The 20,927-nt window shown below is 41.4% G+C and overlaps 1 protein-coding gene across 2 annotated transcripts in view; it reads right to left on the bottom strand.

Moving 5' to 3' along the window:
* The window catches only part of NCK2 (NCK adaptor protein 2), a 205,294-nt gene that overhangs the window by 26,037 nt on the left and 158,330 nt on the right, over nt 1–20,927 (bottom strand). Inside the window, exons 1-2 of one of the 2 annotated variants that reach the window (XM_029604865.1) lie at nt 19,776–19,924; nt 15,445–15,686 (exon numbers count right to left, since the gene is read on the bottom strand). In XM_029604865.1, coding sequence (XP_029460725.1) covers nt 15,445–15,670 — 226 coding nt within the window. In that variant the 5' untranslated portion in view covers nt 15,671–15,686; nt 19,776–19,924. Of the gene's footprint in view, nt 1–15,444; nt 15,687–19,775; nt 19,925–20,927 lie in introns of those variants that run through there. The other variant, XM_029604864.1, reaches the window with a different exon arrangement.

Below are 20,927 nucleotides of genomic sequence, written 5' to 3'. Positions count from 1 at the left end.
GCAGACCTGCAGCTCCTTCTGGAAGTCGGACACACATTGACCACCTCTTTTTTTTTCCCCTATTGTTAATAAGCCGGAGCCTAAGGCAAACAGAATGGCCGCTGCAGACAAAATTTGAACCAGCAGTCTGCAGCACGTACACAATGCACTGACACAACTCCTCCTGATTTTGATGGTAAGGCTGGGGTCTTCCCAGTACACCTCCCCTGCAGATGTCATTGGATCCACCCACCCCTGCCTCTACCCTACCAAACTCTTGTTATGACAGCAGACTGACCAAAGCAACACTACTTTTATTTAGTTTTTTGAACAAAGGAAACTTACAGACAACCATTCACTGCATTTGGCCTAATCTGGTGCTTGTCCTCGCAGCTGAACTCCACCCCAAACGAGAAGAGACTGAGCTGGCAATCTACCCTCACAGGAGAAAAGTCTGCCCCTCACTGTAGCATCCAAAATCAGAACTAGGAAGGGTATGGAACAAGCACTTCAGAAGAGCACAAACACTGCATCTTAACCTTCTAAGGCAGGAGAAGGCAACTCCAGTCCTGGAGTGCCACGAGCAGGTCTGGTTTCCAGGACATCCACAATGAATGTGTATGAGGTACAATTTGCACACGATGGAGAAACGAGCATGCAAATATACCTCTCATGCATATTCGTTGTAGACGGCCTAAAATCCAGACCTGTTTAACACTCCACGACCAGTGTTACCTACCCTTGCTCTAAGAGGTCGACTTAAGCAGGAATAGAGGACCCTTGACGGAATCCAAAAAGGATACCCATAAATCTTGTGAGAAATAAGCTGGTGTGTCTCTCAGCCCTGGCAAGAAAGCATGTGATCCTGATGTCCTGACTGGTAAGAGAATCCTAATGTAACAAAAGCAAATTTTTAAAAATTAAGGAAAAACGATGCCACTGAGAAAGTGAAGTGAAGTTGATGGTCTGTAAAAGGTGTTCTCTCTTGAGACAGTGAAGCAGTCACACAAGTAACATAGTAATGATGGCAGAAAAGGACCGGGTGGCCCATCCAGCCTGCCCAGCAAGTTTATTATGAAAGTATCTCCCGCTCCATGCAGGATACCCCCAAGCCTTTTAACAAGGGTAGTAATATTTACAATCAAAACCAAGCAACTGTCAAACCCATAAATTACTGCCATTTAGTTATGTAGGTGGGGGAAAAAAATAGAACAACTCCAAAAAGGGAAGATGGGAGAGTTTGATGCACTGACTTAAGATTACTTACTACCTACAGGTAAAGCACTTTCTCTGAAGACCGGCTAATCCACGTTCTTACAAGTGGAAGTTCCTAGCCGAAAGCTGCCTTCAACAAAAAAAAGAAAAAAAAAAAAAGGATTAAAGCAGAACAGATTCTGCCAACAGGCAAAACAAGCTTGTTAGGCAAAAACCATTTCTCCTTTTTAAACACAGAAGAGAATCCAAATGATGTAACAGGACCTAGGAGGATGGGGTTGGGCTCAAACTCTAAAAAAAAATAAATAAAAAAATAAGGGTAGCCAGGACAGATGGTTGAAATTAGCATCCCAACGACAGGCCATATTTAAATAATAACGGGATGAGAAAGTGCTGCCTGTACTCCATCATGCTGCAGCTTTGCAAATCTCATCAGTGGTGATCGGCTATTGACGTGAAAGTCCTAAGATAATGTTACCCAAAGAAGAATCAATACTACTTGCTGAAAAACCAACGAAACTTGACGAGGAAAGACTATGGGGACCCCACCCCCAGAAACAGTTTATCATACATGATGCAGTGTAAGAGGAGAGGGAGGGGGGGCAGATAAAGGGACAGTAGAGGAGGATGGATGAGAAGACGAGACAATGTTGGGTTTTCTCCATGAACAGCAAGATAAAATCACACATGTGGGGGTAATGCCATCCAAGGGTGCCAAGAACAGAACATTAGAGCTAGAAAAGCCTCGACCGAACTCCCAGCCTTCAAGGCGTACAAAAACAAGTCTGGTTTTCAGAATATCCACGATGAATATGAACGAGATAGGTTTGCATACAATGGAGGCGGTGCACTGCAAATCTCCCATGGACGTTTGTTGTGGATATTCTGAAATCCAGGCTTGTCTGTGGCTCTCAAGACTGGAGCTGGCCCGGGTTTTCCTACTCACATGCAGCTGGTGCTGCGTGGCCCCTCCAGTCATGTATTAGAGCTTATGAGAAAGAGATTTTTGAACTCCACGGGGGAGGCAGAAGAATGTGTGTGACTCATTTAGGCTGCTGTCCACAGAGAACATCAGTTTATAAGAAAGCAATGCTGTTCTCTCTCCATGGACAAGCAGGATGAAATCAGCCACACATGGACGTAGGAACTTCGAAGCTAAGCATTATCTTAACGTCTCAATACTTTTCACACAATCCGCACAAATGGTCTTTTGGCAGGAAGACGTTGAAAAAACATTCGGATCCATTTTTAAAACAGATTTCCTAGTACTGATCGCCCAAATGTCCTATCATGGCACAAAATCTGTATCTAAACAATAATGAGAAATAAATGTACATAGTGAATTCCATTTAGCAAGATTACGTATTTCCCCTCTGGATATATATATATATATATACACCTAACTTGCATTACAGAAGCTGCCACTGCTCTTACATTGAGTGCTTTCACATGGTCTAACTAGAAGCCTGCTTTTGTATAGCAAAAAGAAAAAAAAGATATATATATATTCTGAGAGCCAAGTTGCAATTGTATGTTTTGTGGCTGCTAGTCAAGTCCCGTTAGGGTCCTAAGAGACAAAGAGCTGAGTGGAATTTCTGTCACTGTAAATAACCTCATTACAGATAATTGCAACTCCAACGTTTCTGTCACCAAAAAAAACTTAAGCCAAGATTTAGCCATCTTCTTTAAGGACAAAATCTCCAAAATAACAGACTCCCTCAACACTACATCAAGCTTCCAAATTCAAACTTCAACAAATAGCAGCTCTCCTTGGCTCGACGTCAGACCTATCTCCATTACGGAAACAGAAAAAATGATAAAAAAAAATCAACCCTGCATGCCATGACTTCCCACTCGAGTTCTCAAGGAAATTGCTTATCCATTAGCCCCAACGATTGCAGCAATCAACAAATCTCTAGAGGAAGGCAAGCTACCTTCCATGCTAAAAATCGCTACAATTACACCTTTATTAAAGAAAAAAAACCTCAACCCTGATGACCCAAACAATTACCGCCCAATTTCTAACCTACCCTTCTTTGCCAAATTGACAGAGAAGGCGGTGCTGAAACAATTCAACGATCATTTAGATGACAACAAAATACTTTATCCCACCCAATTTGGTTTTAGGAAAAACTACAGCACCGAAACCCTCTTACTCAACCTTTCCAATACCATACTAAGAGGACTTGACAACAAAAAAGGATTCTTACTGATTCTTCTGGACCTCTCCGCAGCCTTCGACACAGTGGATCACAAAATGCTTATTTCTAGTCTGGAATCCATTGGGCTTGCTGGAAAAACTATGCTGGTTTTCATCTTTCCTTAAAAATAGATATTTCAAAGTCTCCTACAACAACATATTATCAAACGCCAGCCCCCTCGAAACAGGTGTGCCACAAGGATCGGCACTCTCACCCATTTTATTCAACATCTACCTTATTCCTTTATGCCATCTCCTTTCAAGTCTAGACATAACGTATTACATGTACGCCGATGATATACAAATTCTCATTCCAATTTCCTCCTCCATAGAAGATACAATGTCTAGAGCAGCCTCACACCTTGATACAATCAGAAACATGTTAATCCAGCTTAAATTATGTTTAAATATGAGCAAAACTGCATGCATCCTAATCGCCAGAAAAAACTCCGGACCAAAAACCATCCCACCCTTCCAATTTGACAATACCCTCATCCAACTTAAAGACAACGTTAAAGACTTAGGCATCTGGGTAGACAATGATCTAAATTATAAAACACACATCTCTACAAGAACAAAAGAAGGATTTCACAAATTACAAGTAATCAAACACCTAAAACCACTGCTTCACCCCCATGATTTTAAAAACGTCCTTCAGACCCTGATCTTCTCCGGTTTGGACTACTGCAATTCTCTTCTGAATGGCTTACCTAAGTCGTCCTTAAGACCTTTACAGCTTCTTCAGAATGCTGCTGCCAGAGTCCTGACGGATAAAAGAAAATCTGAACACATCACACCTGTTCTAAACCAACTACAATGGCTCACAATTGAGAAAAGAATAGAATTCAAAGTTCTCTCAATACTTCAGAAAGCAATTCACAAACCTGACTACACTGCACTTGATGACATCATACATATCCATCGTTCTCTACGCACTACAAGAACATCTAGTAAACTACAACTAGTGATTTCCATCACTTCCTCAGGCCAAACTCTCTTCCACCAGAAACAGAGCCATCTCCATCATCGGCCCAAAGTTATGGAATTCATTACCACAGTACCTCACCGCCTCCTTGCTAACGCGACCCCGCGGTTACCGGCAGTCTGCCAGTTATGAACACCGCTGACGATAAACTCGGCGAGGGTTTTCATAACGCAACCGGCCGGTTATGAAAACAGACGCCGAGCATATATATCGGCGGTCTTCTGGCTGAGGTTTATTTTTTATTTTTTTAAACTTTGAAAAGTACAGGCAGAAATCTTTTAAATGTGCTCAGCTATCAACGCCTGCTCCAGGCAGGCGTTAATAGCTGAGTGATAAATGTGCACATCAGACGTGCGTTAAATAGGCGCTAATCCCCTAATTGCATTAGGGGTGGATTAGCGCCTATTTAACCTGCGTCCGACTGCGGGTTATATAGTGCGCTCGGCTGAGCGCACTGTATTGCATCGGCCCCATAGCCTAAACAACTCAAAGAAGCAACTCCTGTCCCTTCAACATTCATGGTATGGATGTTCAGATGAAATAAGGTCTCTTTGTAATGTGAATACAGGGCTGGTCGAGCCTTCAATCGAACTGGCTCCCTTACTGACTAGTGAAGAAGAAGAGGGAATCATGCTTGCCTAGGCCATAAAAGCGAAATAAGTGTCATAGTTCCTTGAAGTTCCCTCGGTTTTATCAAGATCTTGGCTATTAGCAATAATGGAGGAGAGGCTTTGAAAAGGCCCGCTTCCCAGTGTGGTGATAAGACATCCAATGCTAAGAGTGCATGGTAAGCAGAATTTCCAAGTTGTTGCTGAAATGGCTAACAAAAATTTATCTCTGGAATATCCAGAAGAGAACAAATGATACAGGTAAGCAAATTTGTTTTCCTGTATTTTGATGACAGCTCCTAGAATTAAGCTCAGGACCTACAGATGTTACTAAATGGGCTAACAGTTCAAAAATGGTCCAAATATTAATTTTATGGGGTTTTTTGTTCTAATAGCAGAGAGCCCCTGATCATTCTAAAAACAAACTCAGTGGTAAAAGTCTTACAGAATAGGTGAAACTAATCTTGCTCTGCAATTCAGATTTGTTCTCAAGCTATTAATCCAATAATGACTTCATTTAATGTTTATTTTTTTTATTACAACCTGTGCAAGTTTTTTTTGTTTTGTTTTTTTTTAACCTTAGTGGTTTATAACATACACATAAAGAATGAAGGTTTTATGTACTGTTCTTGGCTATGATGATGAATCTTCTGAGTGCTAATTGACTTTTGTTTACATTGCAGCAGCTGTTGGTTTTAGGCTCAACAAAATACTCCTGAGATTTATAAATCTTATTCCAGCATGTGCAATGCAGTGCTAGAGAAGAAATGACAAAGCGTGCTTATTTACAGTCCTTCCTGTTTATTTTAGTGTTCCTTCACGTTAAATGGAAGTTGATTAATATGACTGGGAATCCAAGAGCACAGTATTGTTTCATATGCAGTATTTAGAATTTTTGGCAGTGCTGAATAAAAAAAAACCCAAAACTTTTGCTGCGTGCATATCAAGAACTAAAAAGAATGCTAAGCAGTTTTGATTAATAGCTGATGAAGTCCAGCTGCTTCTGCAGATAGGGAAAAAACCCCCCAAAATAAACAAAATAAACATTTCAGTAACATTACAGATGATGGCAGAAAACAACCAATCGACCTGTCCACACTGTCAGAAAGATATATCCCACCAGCCAGCAGAAGAACGTAAACGCTCTTCACTCCTTATCCAAGACAGTTTTTGTCGTTTCCTGGCTTTGTACTCAACTCCCTTGCGTAGACGCACGTGCAAGATCCCACATTTAGTTCCACCAGCACTCCCCTTCCTAAGCTTTTGGGCAATCCAATTCAGGGATAAGCTAACTGGGAAGGGAGCCCGCTGGCTGGCCAATAAGGGAAGAAAAATACGGCCACGCTGTCAAGTCTCTGTGCTGTGGAGGCAGGGAGCTGCCATCACTCAAGCAGGTCATGGCTTAGCCATGTGGCTCCTATTGGTGAGCTGGGGAGAGGAGCTCCTTTTGCTGCGGTGGGCCCTGGGTGGGGAGGTGGACATGGGAACAACCCGGGAAGACCCTGCAACCCTCAGGCCATAGCCCGGGAGGAGTTCTTGCTGCCGCTGGGTCCCTAACCCAGGGGCAGAAATCACGGTGAGGTGGGGGAGGGAAATGGGCAAAGAGGCCAGAAAGAATGAGCAAATGGAGGTGTGAGAGAGAGGGAGGATTATGGGAATGGGAGAATAACAGAAAAAGATTGTAAAAAAATTAAATATGCAAATCAAAACATGAGAAAATAAAATAAATACAAAAATAGTAAAAATTAGTAAAAAGCAAAAAAAGGTTGGGCTGAGTAGGATGGAGTTTCTCTCAACTGGCCTTTGTGTGGAAGGGAATGTGTTTCTTTTTGTGTCCCCTTTATCTATAGATATGATGTGGGTGTGTTTCACTCTCACCCCTGATCTAAATTGCTACCAATACTAGCATGGCTCTCGTCCAAACATTTGGCCTTCTAGGTTCTCGTGACCCGTCTGCAGCCTGCAGACAAACCCAGCTTGCATGACTGCTAGCGTTTCTGCCAAGACTTCTAGAGGAAAACTTTCAAAAAGGGTTTAGTTAGTTAAAGCAACTTTGCTTACTGTGAATAGGCTCTCCTTAGACAGCAGGATGAACTAGCCAGGAAACATGGGTGACATCCTCCGACGGAGCCAAACAGACCCATCCAGCTCAGTAAAAAGTATTACTACCGAGCATTTTCGAGTGCGTGCTGCCTCAAGAGCCACTCGGTCAATTTGCAGAGCTTAGCTTTAGCTGTGTAGTGGACTCTCAAGGGAGGCGGGCAGGTATGAGGCATGCTAACTTCATCCTGCTTTCTAAGGAGAACCCCGTTTATACCAAGTAAACTTGCTTTGTCTGTCAAACGGGGCTAAATTAATCAGGATATGTGGGGAATCCCAAGTTGAAGGTTGTGTGACAGAGCATTTACTGAAAAAGCAACCCAGAATCCCCCCACCCCCATACACACAGAGAGGGGACTACTGGGTGAACAGGCTGTGCAAAACTGCTTATACAAAGCTATTGTCAATTCTTGACACACTGTCTAGGAAGTAATGGGATATGAAGGTGTGAACTGACAACTAAGTTGCAGCTTTGCAGATGTCTTCAATGGACACAGCAAATAGGGGAGCCTCTGAGGTAGCCATGGTTCTTATCTGATGAGCCTTGACAGAGTCTGGAATCTGGAGGCCAGCCAGAACATAACAATGCACTATATAGGCTGCTAGCCAGTTGGATAATGTGTGCTTGGCAACAGCTATTCCCAGTCTGTTAGGGTCGTAAGAGATAAAAAGTTGAGAAGCCAGACGATGTAGTTGAATCCTCTAGACAATATGCCAAAACCCTTTTACAGTTCAGTGACTGGAGTGCCTTCTCCCTTTATGTGCCTGAGATCTTGGAAAGAATTATGGTACAACGATAGCTTGATTCAAATGAAAACCCCAAACTACTTTTGGTACAAACTTTGGGAGATTGAAGAGCACCACGCTGTTGTGGAGAAACTGCAGGTATCAAGCGTAATGAACCAATGCTTGTAGCTTGCTGACTCTTCTAGCCGAAGTGATGATGACTAGAAATAGCACTTTCCAAGCTAAGAAATTTTGAGGAGGTTGGCTCCAATGGTTGGAGGGACGGCTTCATTTATGCCAAGGCTTTGAGAACCAATGGCTTAGCAAAAGGATATCATGAACTTCGAAACCAACCAAAGGATGGATAGAGATCAGCTTTCCATTCATTTGTAGCTGATAAGCAGCAATGACAGTGAGTACCCAGGCCCAAAGAGGAGAACAAGAACAAGTAGTGAAGTAGACCATTTGGACCACAGACTAAACAGGTTAAGAGAGCCTACTTGCCACAAAAGATGAAAAACATTTTCATTTAAAACTGTATGCTCTTCTGGTAGAAAGCTTTATAGCCAAAATCACAATGTCCTCCTTAGATAGTGAGGATGAGACTACCATACACGCAACAACCATGCCATCAAGTTGAGGGAGGGGCAGTTTAGATTTCATAGATATTTATTTATTTATTTTATTATTTTTATATACCGACATTTGATCTGAGATATCACATCGGCTTACATTCAGATACTGTAGGTATTTCTCTATCCCCAGAGGGCTTACAATCTAAATTTGTACCTGAGACAATGGAGGGTAAAATGACTTGCCCAAGGTCACAAAGAGCAACAGCAGGACTCGAACTCTGATCTCCTGGTTCGTAGCCCACTGCTCTAACCACTAGGCTATTCCTCCTCTTGGGTTAGAGCTGGATCGGATCCCAAGGGAATAGGTGGGCAGACTAAGAAACAAGACGAAAGAAAAAGACCATATGGTCCATGTAGTCTGCACATCTGTCTAATTTATGTAGCCCTTACAATTCCCATCACTCCCCTCAGAAATCCCCTGTATTTATCCCATGCTTTCTTGAATTTAGATACCATTTTGGTCCCTAACACCATCACTGGAATGCTGTTCCTGGCATCCACTACTTTCTGTAAAGAAATATTTCCTGTGATTACTCCTGAGTCTACCCACTTTCATCCTCATCCCCTGACCCCTTATTCTAGCGCCTGCATTCTGTTGAAAGACACTTGCTTCCTGAATATGGAAACCTTTGAGATATTTAAATGTTTCTATCATATCTACCCTATCTCACTTTCGTCTAGGGAACATATGTTTAGATCTTTGTCTATTCCCATATGTTTCAGAATGAAGACCACTGATAATTTTAGTAGCCACCTTCTGGACAGACCAACTGGTTTATATCCTTTTGAAGGGGCGCACAGTACTCCAAATTAAGTCTCACCAGGGACCTATACAGGGGCAATATCACCTCTCTTGTTCTGCTGACCATTCCTCTCCCTATGCAGCCAAGCATCTTTCAAGCTTTTGCGACACCTTATCCACCTGTTTGACCACCTTAAGATCATAAGATACAATCACCCCCAGATCCCGCTCTACTTTTGTGCTTAGAAGAACTTCACCTACAATACTGTACCTATTCCTTGGCTTTCTGCATCCTAAATGTATTAGTCTGTATTTTTTAGCATTAAATCTTAGCTGCCAGTCTCTAAACTACTTCTCAAGTTTTGCTAGATCTGTTTTCCATACCTTTCTGGTTGCAGATTTTGGTATCAGTAAAAAGACATACCTTTCCTGACAATCCATCTGCTATGTTGCTCACGAAAATGTTGAAAAGAACTGGTCCCAGGGCTGGTCCCTGAGGCATACCACTTGTAACATCCCCCTCCTCGGAGTAACCATTTACCACTACCCTTTGTTGCCTCCCACTCAGCCAGTTTCTAACTCAGCCAGTCACTAAGTTCCATACCAAGGACACTATTATTATTATTATTGTCAAAAGCCTTACCGAAATCCAAGTGCACCATGTCTAGTGCTCTCCCTTGATCCAATTCTGGTCACCAAATCAAAGAAATTAATCAGATTTATCTGATAAGCTTTACCTCTAGTAAAACCATGCTGCCTCAGATCATGCACTCCATTGGATTCCAGAAACTGCAGTATCCTCTGTTTTAGCATTTCATTAATCTGCTCATCAGAGGTCAGACTAACTAACCTGTAGTCCCCAGCCTCCTGCTTAGTGCCACTTAAGAATAGGAACCACTTCTGCCCTTCCCCAATCCTCTGGAACTACACCTATCTCTAAAGAAGCATTGAAAAGGTCAGCCAGCAGAGCTGCCAGGCTTCTCTAAGTTCCCTCAATACCATTGGATGTATCCCATCCTGCACCATCAACTTTTATACTTGAAGTTTAATTAGCTCCTCACAAACACACTGTTCTGAAAATCTATTGAGGTTTACCTCACTGCCAGTCTTATTTATAATGATGTAAGAGAACCACACTTGCTTGAGCCACACTGGAGTAATAAGGATAAGATGTGCCCAGTCTGAGTTACTAAATGCAAAGGAGGAAAGACATCAGGAAAGCATCCAGAATGGATCTGACCTTGCTTAGAAGAATAGAGCACATGTTTTTTTTTTTAGTTTCCTGTTGTCCTCTGACAAACAAATAAATTGACGGATGACCCCAGAGTTTGAAAATCCTGTCACATGGTGGTCTAGGAACCACAGTGGTCTGAGGCAACCCACCAGCATGTTGGAGTTCCAGGGAAGATAAGTTGCTTGAAGAAAGGCTCCGATAGCCCACTCCCAGATCCTCAGATTCCTAGCAAAGGGCTCAAGACCTTGTGGCCCCTTGTTTGTTCATGTACATCATCACTATTTGGTTGTCAATTTGGATCAGAATTCTCTTCCCCCAAAGGATATATGAGAAAATTCTCAGTGCATGTCCGATATCTCATAGCTTCAAGGGGTTGATCTGAAACAGAGGTTCTGCTGCTGACCAGATACAGCCTCTGAGTTTGGAAGCAGACAGTTTATGCACCCCACACCCTGGTGGCCATATCTGTTTATAGCATTATTTGATGAGGCAGAATTTGAAGGGAGCGCCTAAACTCCAGGACCTTTGCATCTACCCACCAAAGGAGAGATGTTTTCATTTCTGTGATCACCTTCACAGGATGCAACAAAAGCTGAAGTTTTTCCCACTAGGCACAGAGGCCCCATTGGAGAATTCTCATGTTGAGGTGGGTCATGTGGACTACATACACTTTTGCCATCATATGTTAGAGGACAACCAGGACTTTTTGGGCTATGACCTGATCCTGCTGTAGTAGGTGCTAGATCAAGGTTTGAATACAAAATTCTTGTTCCGATGGGAGGAATGCTCTCTCTTCCATTGAGTCTAGCCATGCCCCAATGAACCTGATTCGCTGGGAAGAAAAAAAGGTTCGCCTTGGCAAAATTGATTATGAACTCTAGCAACTAAAGGAGCTGGATCATCTTCTGCAGGAAATCTAATACCCCTGCTTGGGAAGGTCCTGTCACTAGGTATGGAAAGAAATAAATCACCTGGCAATAAAGGTCTGCCACCACTACTGCTAGGCATTTCATGAAGAACTTCAGGCCCACAAAGCCCCCAAAGCTTGCATTGATAGTGAGAGGAGTCTACCAAAAATTTCAGGTATTTCCAATGAGACGGAGGGATAGGTAGGCATTTGAGCATATGCAGCTTGCAGATCCAGGGCACAAATCCATTTGAACGAAGGGTAGGAAGGTGTGGAGGGAGTTTCTTTTGAATTTCTCCCATAACAGGCTCTTGTTCAGTCTTCATAAATCCAGATGGTTCTCAGTCCCCCTGATTTCTTGGGGATAAGGAAGTATTGGTAGTAGAATCCCTAGGCCAAGGTCTTTGTGAGGAACAAGTTATATCGCCTGCTGAGAAGAGACCACCTTGAGATGGAACTGGGTTGAGTAAGATGGATCCGAGCTGAAGGCTAAACATTGGTACAGCTCTGTAGGCCATGAGAAGCACAAACGGTAACCAGATTCCATAATTTTGAGGACCCAACAGTCCTAGGTGATTTTCTGCCACTCTTCAAGGAACATGTGAATCCTCCCCCCCTACCAAAAAGGAGGGTTAAAAACTAGGGCCAGGTTTAGGCTGGGCCTGTTGCTGCGCCTTTGGCTAATATTGCTCACACAGACATCCACATGCCGGAAGCTGCTGTTGCGGTAGGCAGTGTGCCTTACCATTGAAATTGGTGGAAAGGGCATCAGGAAGAAGGTGCTCTTAAAAGCAAAGTAAGGATGCCTAGAGGACGAGGGCTGTTCAGCTCCCATTGATATGGATTGGCTGCATGTGGCTCCTTAATCTGGGCTACTGTTTTCCTGAACTTGTCTTCAAAGAGATTGTCCCCAGAAGACGGGACATCAGCCAACTTGCTATGAACAAGCTGACATACTCCAATGGTTGCCACAGAAAAGTTTTACCTTTCCTAATTCCTCTCTCTCTTTTTTGAGATGTGACAACCAGAATTACAGAAAATACTCAAGATGTAGTCTCACTATAAAACACAGAGACATGATATTGTTTTATTCTCCATTCCTTTCCTAATAATAGCTAGCATTCCATTTATTTATTTATTTATTTATTTAACAGTTTTTATATACCGACCTTCATAGTGAATAACCATATCGGATCGGTTTACATTTAACAAGGGTATAAAAGGAGTAACAAATTCAAATGAGCGAAAGATAAACAATAGGTAGGAATAAGTCAAAGTTACAATCAACAGGGAGAGAGAACTTGGAAGCTTGCAAGCAAGCTGGAAGGAAGGTAAGGCCGGAGATAAACCAGTGATAACATAAGCGTAAGGTTACGAGCTTAGAGGTGCTTTAACCTGGGAGAGTCATTTGCTTTCTTGGCCGCCACTGCACACCGAGCGGACAATTGCGCTTTCCTGGGTGGTAACTCCCAACGTAAAATCTTGCACTGGGGTAGTTATAATTTGAGTTTTCTTCCCGACATGTATCACTTTGCAATTGACTACATTAAATGTTATCTGCCATTTGCATGCCCAGTCTCCCAGTCTTGCAAGGTCCTTTTGGAATTTCTTACAATCCTCTTGTGATTTAACTGAATAATTTTGTATCAGCAGCAAAACTGATCACTTCACTCACTGTAACCATTTCTAGGTCATTTATGAATGTTAAAAAGCAGTGATCCCAGTACAGATTCCGGAGGCAGTCTAATATTCTTTCTCCATTGAGAAAATTGACCATTTAGCCCTACTCTCCGTTTTCTATCTTTTAACCAGATCACAATCCACAACAGAACTGCCTCCTATCCCATAGATTTTTAATTGCTACAAGAGTGTCATATGGTACTTTGTTAAACATTTTTGAAAATCCAAATACATCAACTGGCTCATCTTTATCCATGTTTATTCTTGTCTTCAAAAAAACGTAGGAGATTGGTGAAGCAAGACTTCTCTTGGCTAAATCCATGTTGGCTTTGTCCCATTAAACTATGCCTATCTATGTATGTTCAATAATTTTGTTCTTTAGAATAGTTGCCACCATTTTGCTTTGCACTGATGTCAGGCTCACCAGTTTGTAGTTTCCTGGATTACCCCCGGAACCCTTGTTAAAATTGGAGTTACACTGGCCACCCCTCCAAACGTCAGGTACTGTAGCTATTTTAAGATCGTTTAAGGCACTAATATATAAAAAATATTTAAGCAACAAAATTGCAGAGCTTACAAGGTAAGACTGTGTCACTATGGATTAATGTGGAAAGAGGAATCATCATCATAACTTCCATACTGGGTCAAACCGAAGGTCCATTAAGCCCAGTATCTTACTTCCAACAGTGATCAATCTGGGTAATAAATACTTGGCAGAATCCCAAACAGTAGATAGATCTCATGCTAATACCTAGGGGTTAAGTAGTATCTTTTCCCAAGTTTATCTGGTTAATAGTTTATGAACGTCGCCAAGAACTTGTTCATATTTTTTTAAACCCAGCTATGTACAGTTGCCTTTACTCATCCTTCAGTAATGAATTCCAGAGCACAATTGTACATTGAATGAAAAATAATTTTCTCCGATTTGTTTTACTAACTTCATGGAGAATCCCCTAGTTTTTGTATTGTTTAAAAGAGAGTAAATAACCAATTCACATTTACTCGTTCTATTCCACTCATGATTTTATACACCTCTATCATATTCCCCCCTCATATGTCTCTTCTCCAGTCTGAACAGCCCTAACCTTTTTAGTCTTTCCTCACAGGGGAGCCATTCTATCCCCTTTATCATTTTGGTCACCCTTCTCTGTACCTTTTCCAATTTAGCTATATCTTTTTTGAGATGTGGAGACCATAAATGCAGACAGGACTCTAGAAAAAATCTCAACACGGAGTGATACAGAGATATTATGACATCGTTATATTCTCATTCCTTTAAGAATTCCCAAAATTACATCTTCTTTTCTGACCACTGCCACACACTGAGCCAATGACTCCCAGATCCTCTTCCTGGGTTGTAACTCCTAATATGGAATTTAACATCATGTAACAGTCTGGGCTCTTTTCCCTATGTGTATCACTCTGCACTTGTTGACATTAAACTTCATCTGCCATCTGAATACTCAATCTCCCAGTCTCACAAGGTCTTCCTGCAATTTGTCACAATCTATTTGTGATTTCACTACTTGGAATATTTTTGTGTTATCTGCAAATCTGATCACTTCACTCGTCATTCCCTTTCCCGGGTCATTTATAAATATATTATAAAGCACCAGTACCAGTAGAGATCCCTGAGGTACTCCACTAGTTTACCTTTCTTCACTGAAAAAGCTGGCCATGTATTTCTACTCTGTTTCCTATCTTTTAACCAGTTTGCAATCCACAAGACGACATTACCTCCTAATTCCATTAATTTTTTTCTTCAGGGATCTCTCACAGGGAACTTTGTCAAATACCTTCTGAAAATCCAAATACACTCGATCCACATATTTATGAATCCCTTAAAAAAAAAAAAGGGTAGGAGATTGGCGAGGCAAGACTTCCAATTAAACCATGCCTTTCTATATGCTCTGTGATTTTATTCTTTATAGTAGTTTCAACCATTTTTCCTAGAATATCTATTTATATTGGTGTAACATACAGACCTCCATCATACAGATATTCACAAAATTGCTGTGGAAAGGGAGGTGCTTTTGCTAGGGGGATTTCAATCTGCCCAATGTTGCTTTGGGCCATCCTGGCTGCGGTGTCTTCTAGAAGCAGGGACATCCTGGAATCTCTGCAAGGACAATTGTTCTGTCCAACTGGTTGTAGTGGATGATCATCTGGAATCCAGTGATCACCGGATGGTGTGGCTCATTATTGGAGTGCAAGAGATAAAGATTCAAAGATGAAGGTCCTAGACTTCAGGAAAGCTAACTTTCTTAAAATGGAGGCGTAACTCAAGTTGTTAGCTGAATGGAAAATCCAGGGGAAGTAAAGGGAGATATTATAAGGGTAACTAGCCTTTTTGTTAGGAAAGTAAATAAAGGAGAGGGAAAAAAAGAGGCCACTGAGGTTTTCAAAGTCTTAAAACCCATAGCTCTGACTTACCTAGTGTGTCTTTCAGATTCTTAACAAGAGATCCTTTCTTCAAGCTGTTCTTTCGCTCCACATAATTTGAGGGCACGTATCCAGTTTTGTTGGAAGTGTTTCTTACCCTCCACCATGTTTTTGAATCATCCAGTAGCCACAGACGCTCGTTTTTTTTTATGTCAAGTTCTTGGTCTTGCTGTGCCGTGTAATCCCACTTTGCTATAACAATGACCTCTTCTGTCATCTTTCATGGACTCTCTCTGCCAACAAAAACATTGAAAAGTTCATAATTTTTTTTAACCTGTCTTAATGATAATGCAGCCAGATATTAAGATATATTCTTTTTATCATGCAAAATTCTCAGCATGTTTCCATATTTGCACAATTACTTGAGACTGAATTATTGGGGTGTTCTCTACTATCTGTGGAAGCTTCGAGTATATTAAGTACTTCCCATTTCCATATACAGTAAAGTTACTGGAACATCTCCTTTCTCTATCATCAAGAAAGGACATGAAAGCAACAAGATGCTGGAGGAAGAGCCAAAGGGCTAAGCCACAGAACTGATACAGTTGTCTCATTTTAAACAAAATAAGAGTTGAGTCTAGAATATTTCTTCTGCTGTTGGAATCAACAGAACCCAAAAGAATTATGGATGTCACAAATGTATACACTGCATATGAACAAATCATGAAAACTCCAAGGATAAAATTCTTCTAGTGCACGGCACTATTTTTAGCTGGATTTTTTCAGATCGTAGCATGAGGATTTTTCTATTAATAGCTATGAGTCTAGGATTTACTAAATTATAGAACATTTATTCAGCAATGAACGCAAGTTAAAAACGTGTTTACAGAGTACTATGTTTGTGAACAAGGTTTGCAAGTAATTAGCAAAATGCTTCTCACTCTGAAGTGGCATGAAATTTGTGACAGCATATGATAATTTTTCAGGCTTGTTAGACCCTTACCATAAGCCTGTAATCTGCATTACGCCATCAAAAGACACAAATTTGATAAGACCACCGATTCCAGCAGTCAAAATAATTGCTAAAAAGTTAAAGACTAATAAGGAACAGTGTTTTGCATGTTTCTGCAGATGGATTAGAAAATATATACAAATTAATCTGTAATTAACAGAAAATCCATTATAGCCACTACACTGCATTACTGCAGTAAACAAGCAAGTCTACTACAATATACAACAGCTTCCACTACGATCCAAGGCGAGCTACAAGAGACTACTACAACAAAGAATAGAAATTCATGTGCAATGGGCCCTCGCCTTCCCCGAATTCAGCACCAGCAAAGGCTCATCCTGGTGCAAAAATGTTGCTAATGTCTACCTTCAAAGGATCAGCATAAAAAGTTGGGAGTCACTGAAGACACATAGTGCTCAAGCATCGGTCAGAACATGTTCTTAGATATACCATCGTCCAATTTACTTTGTTTGGATTTAAAGCTCACGTAATTCAAAAATAACTACTGCTCCAGGCAGATAACAATAGCCAGAAGGCACATCCATAAAGTAAAATATAACTAGAACAAATACTGCATAAAATAATCAGCATAATTAAACTGAAAAAGAAAACAAATCTTTAACAAAGCATACGAAAATAAAACAAGAAAGTACAATACATTTTGGGGTAGGTAGCTCAAAGCACGAGTCCTATGGTGGTTGCCTCAATTCACCCTATCCTGTTTTGGTATGTTAAATGGTTATCTTCCTGCAATCCACTGATCTTATTCAAGAAAGGTCAATTATAAATGGAAAATAAATAATATTCTGCGATCATGCCACTCATGGGGCTTAGTATTCTATTCTCACATGCGTCTCACGTTTCTCAGGATAGACAAAGCAGCTTACAGTCATAGAAATATAAAACAAAATAAATCATCAAATTAAAAAATACAATAAAATATCTCCTTATTTTAATTTCAGCCTTCTTCTCTCTCACACAAAGAAGGGAAGGAAAAAGGGAAAACACTCATCCATTCCTAAAACCTTACAAAATATAAAATGTTGTTTACATAATTGAAATCAATAACTCTCCAAACCTGCTCAATCACTCTTTGGAGGGGGAAGACAGATTTATCATCTTGGAAAAAAGATTGAGGGAAGGACATGATACAGGTTTGCAAAATTATGAATGGAAAACAAAAAACAAAAAAAAAAAACCAAAAGCCTTAAGCAAGGACTAGAGGGCATCCAATGAAATTGTATGCAAATGATTTCAAGATAGTGGATAGTTAAACTGTGGAAATAGCTGCCACCAAATGTAGTCCTAATAAACAGCGCAGCAGGGTTCAAGAGATGTTTGGATCCATTGCTGGAAGACAAGGACAATGAATATCAGAGATTGGGTGGAGGCCAAATGGCTTCACACTTTTATGGATCAAGGAGCAATTAGATAAGCTCTGGATTATCTGGTGACTTTGGTGCCACTGACAGAAACAGGATGTTGGGCTATAGATGACCATTGATGCAACCCAGCGTGGCCATTCTTAAGTTCTTTTTACCCCAAGTTAATTGATGACCCAACAGGAGGAGTAAAAGCTCCTCCTGTTGGGCCTCCATCCCAGAGTGTTGGAGCAGGCCAAGACAACAGGGATCACCGACAGCAAATGCCAAACAATAGCAGCAGGATGGCTTTTGGCCCAGAGATGTTTCATGACATCACAGAAGTGGGTGGAGACTGCCAAACCAAGGTTCCAGGCCTAGAGAAGGCATCCCAGAGTTCAGACCAGGCCAAGATTACCATCAGTGGTCCCCATTGTTAAGACCTTTGCTACTCTGCTACTCTGTAACCAAGTCATGTTGTACAGCGTCTTTTCAATTAATGAGCAATGAGAAAGTCATTTCTGTGCCATGGAGGGTGCAGCCTCAAAATGATTATCCTGAGCCCCAAATTCCATGCTTTCTGATAGTGTCTCTCCCTCTTGTCCCTACAGCCACTGGGCAGCACTGTGGAAGACAGGATGGGAAGGGTATGAGCAGGAAATTCAGTGACTGAATAGCAGAAAACAGCCCCTGCTCCAGTATCTTTCTTCCTGATCATTCCTACCAGCTGCCTAGAGCAAGGCTGGAGGAAGCACTAGGTGGACTAGGCGACCGCCTAGGGCGCCACTGATCGGGGGGGGGGGGGGGGGCAGGGGCAGAGTTGGCATGATCTCTCCTCTTCCTGCCAATGCGGCTGGAAGAGAAAGCACCAGAGTGCGGTCCCATGATGATGATGAAATACTTAATTGGCATCTCAGAGACATGATGGAAGGATAACTAAGGAGAGAGAGTGCTATAACAGGGTACAAATTATATCACAATGATAAAGAGCAGCAACTTGGTGGGGGGGTGGGGGGGGGAGGTGCTTTACGCCCGGACTGGTATAGAGTACAACAGGATAAAGATCCTGAAAAAGATAATGCACAACAGAATCTTTATGGATAAAAATCCCATGTATTGGGGAAGAGTATAGTGACAGGAGTATACTACCGTCTACCTGGCCAAAATAAGATGGACAATGAAATGCTAAGAGAAATTAGGGAAGCTAACGAAATTTGTAGTGCAGTAATAACGGGAAATGTCCATTTCCCCAATATTGACTGGACATGCTAGAGAGATAAAGCTCCTGGATGGAATAAATGATAGCTTTAGGAAGCAATTGGTTCAAGAACCGATAAAGGAAACTATTTTAGATTTCATTCTTAGTAGAGTACATGATTTGCTGAGAGGTAATGGTGGTGGAGCCGCTTGGCAATAGTGATCATAACGATCAAATCTGAATTAATGACTGGTAGGATGACAATAAGTAAATCCACGGCTCTAGCACTAAACTTTCAAAAGGGAAACTGATAGAATGAGAAAAAGTTAGAAAAAAAACCTGAAAGGTGTAGCAACAAAGGTTAGGAGTGTACAACAGGTGTGGACATTGTTAAAAAATACCATCTTAGAAGCACAATCCAGATGTATTCTATGCATTAAAAAAAGTGGAAGGAAGACCAAACTATTGTCAGTATAGTTAAAAGGTGAGAGAGGCAGGCTATTTTAGCCAAAAGATCTTCCTTTAAAAATTGGATGAAGGATTTATTTGAAGAAAATAGGGGGAAAAAAAAAAGCATAATCATTGACAAGTTAAATGTAAAACATTGATAAGACAGGCGAAGAGAGAATTTCAATAGAAGTTGGCCACAGGCAAGATGGCAACGTGAGACTGGGTTTAAGACACTGTTCTGAGTTTCCTTGTTACTTTCCTATTGCCTGAAAGTTATGCCTTCAAAAAGGAAGAGGGAAAGTTCAGGTTTTCCCTGTGGATGGACTCCTCCCTGGGCAGCAGTTTATTCCAACTTTCTTACCCAATTTGGCAGTGCAATCAGGGACAGCTCCTTTGCGGCTTCTGGCGAGGGAGCGCTTGAGCTGCTTGGAGAGGTTTCCTTCAGTCCCCCAGTTCATCGACTCCTGCTGAATGGGAGGTCTACCCCTGCACCTTTGGATGACGTCCTTTCTGTGCCAGCGAAGGGGGGGGGGAGGGGAGGAAGAACAGGTTCTCTATTTGTTGCAGGCATCACCTTTCCTGCCTGAAGATGCCTAAGACCTCAGTTTTGCAACCTGCTTGGCTTCTTCCTCTCCCCACAATGATTGGGGAGGGATGACTGAATCACTGGTTTTGGCAGCTTCTGGTGTTGCAGGCTTGACCCTTCATAAGTCCCCAGGTATGTCCTTCCTTTTTGCCAGCTAAGCTGGCGGATGTTACTCTGGATGCTATATGGGCCCTGACAGCAGGCTTTGATAATTTCTTGAAGCTCTGGAATATGAAGATAGACTCCCTATCATCTAATGTGGACAATATGGGGAAAAGCTAAGATTCTAAACTTAGGAAAATTAATTCCAAGATTTTGGATGCCGAGACTGCTATTGGGAATATCCAGACCTTTAATGCTATGGTGATGAAGGATCGGATCTATCCTTCTGGTAGAATTGAATATCTTGAGAATTATATCAGGCATTTGAATTTACGTTTCTTGAATTTCCCTAGATTGGTGGGTGAGAAGCCATAATCACACCTTGAGGAAATATTTTCAAGAGATTCTTCACTATGATTCAGAAAAAGTTCCCTCTATTAATAAAGCTTATTTCTTTCAACTACTAATAGAGCAAATTCTGAACAGTCACAGCCAGCTCAAATACCTAATCTTATTGAAAACTTGACTGATTTTTTTGAAAATTCAGGTGCTGAGATTATTAATCTCTCCCCGTTGATAGTTTCCTTTGTATCTGAACAAGATCTGAGTGACATGATGAAAAGATATTTTCGAAATATTTCCTGGACAGAGATACGTATTTTTCCTGAATTTGCTCATTCCATGCAGGAGAGGAGGAAAGATTTTCTTGCTCTTAGGTCTCAGGCCATTTCCTTAGGGTGTTCCTTTGACCTTACATATCCCTGCAAGTGTGTTATTAGATATTGAATTTTTTTTTTTTTTTACCTGAGCAACTTAAGCCTTTCA

This window comes from Rhinatrema bivittatum, chromosome 5, assembly GCF_901001135.1.
Source record: "Rhinatrema bivittatum chromosome 5, aRhiBiv1.1, whole genome shotgun sequence".
NCBI classification, from domain to species: domain Eukaryota; kingdom Metazoa; phylum Chordata; class Amphibia; order Gymnophiona; family Rhinatrematidae; genus Rhinatrema; species Rhinatrema bivittatum.
This window is presented reverse-complemented; position numbering and strand designations above follow the sequence as displayed.